This window comes from Echinops telfairi, unplaced genomic scaffold (genome assembly GCF_000313985.2).
Source record: "Echinops telfairi isolate 266 unplaced genomic scaffold, ASM31398v2 ScPeMD7_7469;HRSCAF=8507_1, whole genome shotgun sequence".
Lineage (NCBI taxonomy): Eukaryota > Metazoa > Chordata > Mammalia > Afrosoricida > Tenrecidae > Echinops > Echinops telfairi.
Genome location: NW_022111373.1, coordinates 76,029,031 through 76,038,608, shown reverse-complemented (window position 1 = coordinate 76,038,608; position 9,578 = coordinate 76,029,031). Strand labels below are relative to the sequence as shown.

The 9,578-nt window shown below is 39.5% G+C and overlaps 1 protein-coding gene and 1 pseudogene across 4 annotated transcripts in view; one reads left to right on the top strand and one right to left on the bottom strand.

Annotated features, from left to right (window-relative positions):
* The window catches only part of POC5 (POC5 centriolar protein), a 37,442-nt gene that overhangs the window by 11,556 nt on the left and 16,308 nt on the right, over nucleotides 1-9,578 (bottom strand). For all 4 annotated transcript variants that reach the window (XM_045285342.1, XM_045285344.1, XM_045285345.1 and 1 more), the window contains 4 exons: nucleotides 8,052-8,228; nucleotides 6,435-6,539; nucleotides 4,890-5,069; nucleotides 3,012-3,165 (listed from right to left, as the gene is read on the bottom strand). In XM_045285342.1, coding sequence (XP_045141277.1) covers nucleotides 3,012-3,165; nucleotides 4,890-5,069; nucleotides 6,435-6,539; nucleotides 8,052-8,228 — 616 coding nt within the window. The remainder of the gene's footprint in view (nucleotides 1-3,011; nucleotides 3,166-4,889; nucleotides 5,070-6,434; nucleotides 6,540-8,051; nucleotides 8,229-9,578) is intronic.
* On the top strand, nucleotides 8,895-9,577 carry LOC105978701 (annotated as a pseudogene).

Genomic DNA, 9,578 nt, shown 5'->3' with positions numbered 1-9,578 from the left:
TTCTACCTTAAAAATCTGGCTAGACTGGAGAACACACATCGGTACAGAGAAGAGCCCTTGACACATGGAATTCAGGACAGATAACCCCCTCGGGAACAGTAGTGGGAGTAGAGGGTAAGGGGATGGTTGGGGAGGGGGAAGGGGGAACCCATCACAAGGTTGGCTATATAGCTCCCCCCCACCCCCAAGGGCATGAATAACAGAAATGTGGCTGAAAGGAGAAAACGGACAGCATAAGATACAAAATAATAACAATATATAATTGATTAAGGATTCACGAGGGTGGGAAGGAGGGGAAAAAGAGCTTATACAAGGGTTCAAGTACGTGGTAGTTACATAATCATTTGCCAATTTGAGGATTGAGAATGTAGGGGTGGAGTCTGGCCTGTCAATTGGATCATAGGCAATTGAGGTCTCTGTGTGGGCATGGCCTTCTCCTGAGAATTATGGGAAATCTGATATTTCCTCCATGGAGGCAGGAGAGACTCTCACTACACACCCTGGGAGACATAGCAGCTGACAAGACACATGGACCCACCCTGATGCAGCCCTGGGTGCTGGAGAAGACATGCAGAGACCCCTGCCAGCGTTGAGATGTTTCCAATGACACTGGATCCAAAGACTTTCTACCCACTGGCCTGGGATCTTCTACATTCGGCCTCATTGCATGTGTTTCGTGAGTCTGAAGAGGGCTTTATAGATTAGTATCGGACATATTGGCTAATATCGGACTTATGGACTTGATCTGGACTGGGCTGGGATATTTTCTCAATGTTCGATTGCTATTGTATATAAATCTCTTCTACACATATGTGTGTCCATGGATTTGCTTCTCTAGTCTACCCAGACTAACACACAGTAGAAAATGTTTTGGAAATGATGATGGCAACATATGTACAAATACGCTTGATACAACTGATGTTGTATCAGTTGTATAACTGACTGTTATAAGAGATGTAAGAGCCTCCAATGAAATGATTTTAAAAAGTTTCTTCCGCCTTTAGATCGTTTTTCAGTCTCAGAATTTGGTTGCGCTCCACTAGCAGCCATAGTTATGTGGCACAAAACACGAGGGTGAAGACTTGAAAATTCAGCTCACTGAGGTACCTCACAATAGCGGAATGGAGGGCATTAAGCAGCCCGATGCTTAAGTGGTTTTCTATGTTGTCTTATTTCTATCCAGAAATTTGGGCATTTAAAAGTTATTCCCTAAGACAAACTGAATGTAAAATAAGTAATTACCTTCTTAATAAGATTAAAGAGAATTTCTGTGCAAAGGATTTTTATATCTTCTGATGAAAGTACTATTTCAATGTGAAATCACCATTTTTACAATCATATACACACAAATGAATCTTAGTTTGTTTTTGACAGAAAGATGTTCTGCCCCTTTCAGATTGGTGGCAGATACGTCATATTTATTAGATGGGGCACAGTAGAACCATTACAAAAATTAGGCCTGATACTGGGATACCTTGGAATATAAGTGATCGCCTAGCCTTAATGTGGTCTGATTTAACACTTTTCTGTTAGATAAATATAAAGCTGAATAATTATTCTCACTTTAGCTAAGGTAACTTTGTTTTAGTTTCAAAGAATTTTCTATCGTGTCTAAAAATTTTATTGTTTAAAAAAATTGGTGGCCATATTATTAAAAGGTTATTTTTAATTGTTATTTTGCCTTCTTCCTATTGCTGTTATATGCCATCAAGTCAGTACTGACTCATGGTGACTCTATGTACAATAGAAGGAAACACTGTGCCATCCTGTGCCACCCTCACAATTGTTGTCCAAGTCCCATGCTACAATCACTGTCTCCATCCTACATTATAGAAGTCTCTGATTTACAATCCAGAAGCCCTGGAAGCACAGGGAGTTAGGGTAGATCTGCCCATCAGAAGGCCAGTAGTTTGAACCTACTAGCTGCTTTGCAAGAGAAAGGTCAGAAAGCTATACAGCCTCGGAAACCCACAGGGACAGTTCCACTACAGGGTTGCTAAGAGTCAGAATGGACGAGATGACAGTCAGCTTTGGTTTTGGTTACTCGGCGATGTACACGAAAGTGCAATGAAGAAAACAGACCCCAATTTCCATCGGTGGCAAAGGGTTCTAGTTTGTGTTCTTCTAAACCTGCGGTTCTCAACCTGTGGGTCGCGACTCCTTTGGGGGTTGAACGACCCTTCCACAGGGGTTGCCTGATTCATAACAGCAGCAAAATTACAGTTATAAAGTAGCAACGAAAATAATTTATGGTTTGTGGGGTCACCACAACATGAAGAACTGCCTGAAAGGGTCGCGGCATGCTGATTAAAGTACTATGCAAACCACTCAGCTCTCATGCACTGTCTTTGAAACGGATGATTTCACTTGACTTCTTTGGAGAAGGCTATGCATACAGCTGGTGAAATGAGGTTTAGTTGGCACTACTCTTACACACAGACTTAGAAGGCCTGGTTTGTAAAACGGGACTCTACGGCAGGAAAAGATATGTGTAACTACTAACACTAGCTATGCGAGACAAAGGAATGGCTTTTGCACTAAGGGCACTAAAAGTATAAGCTAAAGGGGCCTTAATGACCTTTCATGTTAAAAGCATTAGTTTAGTAGGAGCTTAAATAAATCATATTTAAGATAAGGTAACCAACCATGACAAAGTTACACGCCAGATTTAAAACTGAATGACACCATGAAGCTGAAAACATCCATGGCGAACAGGGATGAGACCAAATGAAACAGATACGGATGATACTCCGGGAAGCCTGAGCTTCCGAGGAAAAGACAGAGAAGTGGAGAGAACTGTGATGAGCTGAACAAAAGCAGGAAGTGAGGAGACGGACAGATGGACCGTTGGCTAGCCTGACTTAATGTGGTCACCTTGAACTTCTGTGAGCAACATTCCATCCGGACACTTCATGACAGATAGCCTCTGAGCCTCAGGGACCACTCGTGAGAGCAAATGTGTGCAAACCTGTTTTGAAAACAGGCAGAGAATCTTGGAAGAAGATACTTACCTGCATCATTTCTGTTTTGGAATATAGTCATGGCTTCGAGATTTAATGCACACACTCCCCTCATGAAAGCTTTTTTCATGGAATCTTCAAAGTGCTCTTTTTCATGCTGCATTCTTTGGATCTCAGCTTTTGCATTTTCCAAAGCTCCAGATAACTAAAATATGGAGAATTTAACACAAAACAAAACTATAACTGAAAATGACATGAGCTACAGGAAGACTATTATTAAAAGGTATACTGTGAAGTTATTTTTGTGTGAAATACTAAATATAGTTTGCCAATAACTCGCCTGCAATGTGCCTCAATTTATTTTAAAAGGTGGATCTTCCCTTTGTTGACTCCATCAACAAGCCATTTTTACCCCTAGCTACAAAGTTAAGGCCCAAAGAAAGGGAATTTTGCTCCAATTCCACTGAAAGCTGGTTATATGCTTTAGTTGTGCAAATTAAAATATGTATCCTTCCTTACCAGAAAACTATGCAGGATATGAAACAAAATATATTAAGAGCCATAGACAACTTTCAACCCTTTAGAAAAAAATGACTAAATGCCTGAAAGATTTTTTTTTCTCTTTTGAATGCTAGCTACAGAATTTAAGATCCAAAGTGCCTTTAAGCATGACACTTTTCCAAAGACCAAAATATACAGAGAATGCATATTTTGGATGTCATTTTGAAGTGAAGAATATAATTAGTATCATGAAACTTATTTTTAAGATTAAGAATTTAGGGCTATAACATGACATCTTTTTCTTTTCAACATTTGATTTCAAGAAGCCTATTGATTTCGTCAGTATGTTTTAAATTTCATTTTGGACCCAAATGTTTTCACTTGGAAACAATGTTAATTTTCTTAAAAGTCAATTGGAAAAATAATTCAGTATGTATAAAACTGTTATTAATCTTGTAAGATCATAGTCTATAAATTAACATGAAGATAATTTTTGGGTTTGGTCTTTATTTTTAGCCAGATAAAGGCAAACTTACATGTCTTAAGTGTTAGTATCTGTGGGCAATTTATATTTCCAAAAGAAGCGCACAGTTGGTCCTTGAACAACAAGGGTTTGAACAGCAGGGGTCAACTTATATGTGGCTTTTTAAAAAAAAACCCAGGTGATGCCAATTCACTCCAAATGAACAGTTCCTCTCTCTAGTTAAAGCTGTACTGCAGTCACAATGATCTCTTGTGGTCCTCACTCTGCTTGTGCAATGCCATGACCCTTGCACAACGCCATGAGACCTCTATCGAGTGATGCTGGAAGTGTTCTAAGAAGTAGAAAGAAGCCCTGACTTTACAAGAAAAAAATTGTATTGCTTAAGCTGTATCACAGATTGAGGTTCGCAGCTGCATTGTCTGCCCATTTCAAGACAAATGAATCCAGAGCAAGAGTCAGTGTAAAACGAGGAAATTCATGAAGGAGCTACTGCAACTATATGAACAGGCACGAAAGCTTTGTACTTTTGGCACAAACACCTGCTCATCTGGTATTGAAAATGCAGCTTTTATATGAGCACAGCATGTTTATTGACTGTTATCAGTAAGGAATGTAGGCTATTAGTCAAGTTTTCGGAAAGTCCTATGTTATACTTGGGCTTTAACCGTGCAGGGGTCTCAGGGTGCTAGCCCCTGCGTCACTCAGGGTCAACTGTACATACAAAATATTCAACACGCGTTTGGAGGCCAGAGCCTTAACTATTTAAAGGAATAAGTAAGTCTGTCTTTTTAGTGTTGCCCTTGCCCAGTAGTCTCATCTGAATCTCCGCTGCATTGACAGGGATGAAGAAATGGGCTACTTTGTCAAATTAAAACTAACAGTGAGTGGTGTAACCCATCATACTGTTAATAAAGGAAAGCAAAACAATTTTAAAGGAACTTTACCATAGCAACTTTGTTTTCATAATCATTGGATATCTGGACACACACTTCTTCCGCTCTTGCTTGGCATGCTCGTTCCACTACCTCTTTCCATTGCCTTTGGATCGTGGAGTGCCAGGCCTTCCAGACTTTCTTCAACAGAGTCCTCCGGAAGTGCTGGTCAGCTAGTTTACTTTCATAAATCTGAACGGAAGTCAGAGCAGACCTCAACAGGGCAGCGCACTGGCAACTAACAGGAGAGTAACAATTGTGGCAAACTGTTTCTATGTGCTACCATGTAATCGCACATAGTCCTGTTATTCTCATCTTGCAGACAGAAGCATTACAGAGAGCCAGGATATAGCCAGCCTTACCTGACTCGAGCCTATGCTCCTACATCATTGCTTGGTGATCAGTTAGATACAGGGAAATCAATACACCAAATGAAGGAAAATAACTAATTCTCCACTTGCCACCAGAGCTAGGGATTTGCCTGACCTTTAAGCTAGAAGTTAGAGCAAGAGAACAATACAGAGAAGGCAAAAAAAAAAAAAAAAAGGTGGTAGCTGCTGACTTTAATTTGGTAACTACCACCCTAAGCAAAGAATTCACAAATCTTGCCATTGCATAGTACTAGGCTGATCCAAATAGGAACATAGGCTATTTTTCTCTTATCAGTATATTTAATTTTTTTAAGTAGTTCCATTTTTAATTTTCCAAAACTTGAAAAGCCATTGAAAAAGTGATGGCAGTCTCAACTATTCTGGCTAACATGTAAAAATAAGTGTGTATTCTCATTATGTAACTTAAATCACTTTCAAAATACTAATTGTTAAACAGCTCATTTTAATATCATTACTGTAATATATCTTAGGGAGTTAACACAAAATGAAAACAAAAAACACCACAACTATTCTTAAAAGAGAAATCCTATTCCATGAAAAAAAAAAAACACCCCAAATCCCAAACATATTACCATTGAGTCAGTTCCGACTCACAGTGACAACAGGCCAGGGTAGAAGTGCTCCTGTGTGTAACAGCGGCTGGGGGAGGGGGGGGGCAGGCAGCGCACAGAGAAGCTGGGGTCTCAAACGGTTGACCTTGTAGTTAGCAGTTAAGTGCTTAACCCACCGTGTCAGCAGGTGCTTCTCATTCCATGACAATATCAGATTTCTCTTAAGTATAGCTTCAATGATGCTTTTAGTAAAAAGATCAGATAGGGACATGATAGCAAACTAAGCTCTTGGAAAATAAATGCATAGAAATTCACAGCACACACACACACATTTTCCTATCTTCCTTTGGAAAAACCTGCTAATAATTCCCTACTTTTGAAAAGTAGAAATGGGATTTGTTTATTCTTTTCTCTCAGTTCATTATTCTGACATACTGATTTAGGTCTTATTTAATGAAAACAATTGGTGTTCAATTTTAAAATATTCAGAAGCTAAGGATAATTTTTAAAAAGTTACACAGACGTGATTTTCTTTGATTCTCACAAGGTCGGCTTACAGAACAGACATCTGTCATGTAGAAATCAACAATCTCCTCTCTTTTTTCACTACTTACATCCTGTCTGGATTTGACATGGCCAATTCGCCAGTGGAAGAACGTCCTCACCAACTCGATCCTTTCCTTTTGCTTGCCGATGGCCTGAGACAAGCTGGAAATCACCTGCAAACGCAATGAACCCAATTACAATCATTGGTTACATGCGTTGTGTGACAGTAACAGCACCTGGTGATGTGATTTTCTCATACATTAAAAATACAATGGACTACTTACTAGTCACTACTGTATACATCCAAGCAGCATCTTTATTACCATAGAAAACAATTCCCACCTGGATTCACTGAGTACCAATGAACAAACGGGAAAAGGAGGGGAGAGAAAGCTTTGCCATGTGTCTTTTGCTAATGATCAACAGCTTATATACAGAGATATTAACATGTCATTAACATTAAAAAATTATACATTTGGAATTTTTGTTACTTATACAAATTCTTAATCCATTTAGGATTAATAAAACATTTGAGGGCAGGGATTAGGGTTTAATTATCGCTTTCTAGCCCCTGCTATTACCTTGGTAACCCGATAATTACTTGATTTTTTGTATGCAACACACTTATAAAAGCAAATTATGAATGGCTAGATTTTGATGTACTTATTTAATGATATTATCTGACCTTTATAAAATTATGAAAACTTTATATTCTCTCTTATTTATAAAGGATAACTGAAATAAATATTTTAATATGATCACATAAAAAACAGACCGAGTCAAATAATAACACTGTATAATCTATCAGGGGGCTATGAAGGGGGGAAGGGGGAAAAAAAAGAACTGGTACCGATGACTCAATAGAAAGTAAATGTATAGAAGAGAATGAGGGCAATATATATACAAACATGCCTTATTCAGTTGAAGTATGGACTGTGGTAAGAGTTGTACAAGCCCCCAACAAAATGATTAAAAAAAAAAAGAGAGACTGAGTCAGCTTAGCACATTCACTGAGATATATTTATTCTTGTTTTGTAAGTAATTCCCAAAGGAGTGAAAATGCACATACTCTAAAGTCTTAGTAATACAGTCTAGTTCTTAGCTGGGTGATGGCACAGGACTAGCACTTTATATAAACTGATCATGACACATTTGTAGGGGCTTCCAAAAGTTCATAGAAAAATTATTTTAATTATGTTTTCATGAATGTTTTGAAGTCTCCCTCAAATATCCTTTTTGTAATACTTCAAAGTAAAAAGTGAACTATTTTAAAACTTTACAACAGTTTTGAGGTAATAAAGAAAATAGTTGACATTTGAATCCATTACTTCATGAGAATAAATTCTGTTTAGTAAGTATTCAATTTTATATCATACCCTACAAAGCCAAAAGAAATAAAAAAAAACAAGAACATAACATTTAGCTACTGCACTGGAATATCTGAGTGTTGCTTTTGCAGACAGGTGGCCAAGGTGTCTGCTGTGAGTCCTCCTTTCAGAAAGGCCTCCCCTGCCGTTAAGACTATACAGGGGCGGGGGGAGGGAGCCATCGGCGCTGGGACACACCGTTCACAGAGACTTGAATGTCACCCTCCAAGCTCCTGAGAGGCTAACAGAGTGGAGTAATAAGAAGCACTTTCTGTGTTTATCGGAGTTCAAGTAGGCGACAAAGCAAAATCAAAAGACCTCATCTTTTCTTCTGGTGGAGACCTCGTAAGCTTTCTGCAGTTCCTTCAGGTCACTGATCTGGTTGTACAGTTGTTTGAACTGCGCTGCATGCTTTTCTTTTTCCTTTCTCATTTCCATCCGATGCCAGTCAACAAAATTAAGTCTCCATTTACTTAGCTCAGATATGACATTTGTCTACGAAATAAGGATATGGACAATTAAGTACTTTGTTCCTAAAGCCACTTCTGAAACTTCTCTACAATCACTAAACCAAAAACTAACTCACTGCCATCGAGTTGATGCTGACTCTTGGCAACCTCTCTGTGGGTTTCCAAGACTGTAACTATTTACAAGAGTAGAAAGCCCGTCTTTCTCTCAAGGAGCAGCTGGTGGTTTTTAACTGCTGACCAAGCAGATTGCAGCCCAACATGTAACCACTACACCACCAAAGCTCCTCTACTCTACAATTAAGCAACATTTGAAACAAAATAAAAAAATAAGAAAGAAAAGATCAAAGTGGATGTCAGAAGAGACCCTGGCACTTGCTCTTAATCAGAGAGTAGCTATGGCAAATTGAAGAAACGATGATATCAAAGAACTGAACAGAAAATTTCCAAGGGCAGTTTGAGGAAACAAAGTAAACCATTATAATGAAATATGAACAGTCCTAAGATTAGAAACTACAAAGGAAGAACACGCTCAGCAGATCTTAAACTGAAAGAACTCAAGAAAAAAAATTCAAGCTTGAGTTGCAATACTGGAAGAGTCCATGGAAAAAACTGAATCATGTAGGAAGCATCAAAAGAAGATGAAAAGAATACACAGCGATTGTGGAACAAAGAATTTCACTGCTGATATGAAATGTTTGTACATAGAGTTAGAAAACAGTTTCTAACAGAGTTAGAAAACAAACAGGGAAGAACACACTTAGAATATCTTAACCTGAAAGAGCTGAGGAAAAATTCAAGCCTCGAGGTTCAATATTGAAAGATTCTGTGTGCAAAACACTGACCGGTGCAGGAAGCACAAAAGGACGATGGTGATGGATCCAGCTGCCCGCCCCCCCACCCGACTCGCACCACGGCCAACAGCGAGCGCCCCTTCATCGCCATCAAGCTGGAGGGCATGCAGCGCGGCCTGGGGGGGGGGCGACATCATCAAGCGCTTTGAGCAGAAAGGATTTTGCCTGGTGGTCATGAAGTTAGTTCAGGCCTCTGAGGAACACCTGAAGCAGCACTACATGGACCTGAAAGACCGCCCCTTCTCCCCAGGGCTGGCAAAGTACATGAACTCGGGGACCAAATGGGGCTATGGTCTGGGAGGGGCTGAACGTGGTGAAGACGGGCCGGGTGATACTGGGAGAGACCAACCCAGCAGATTCTAAGCCAGGCACCATCAGAGGGGACTTCTGTGTTCATGTTAGCAGGAACATCATTCATGGCAGTGATTCGGTCAAAAGCACCGACAAAGAAATCAGCCTCTGGCTTAAGTTGGAGAAACTGGTGGACTACAAGTCTTGTGGCTATGACTGGATCTACGAGTAAG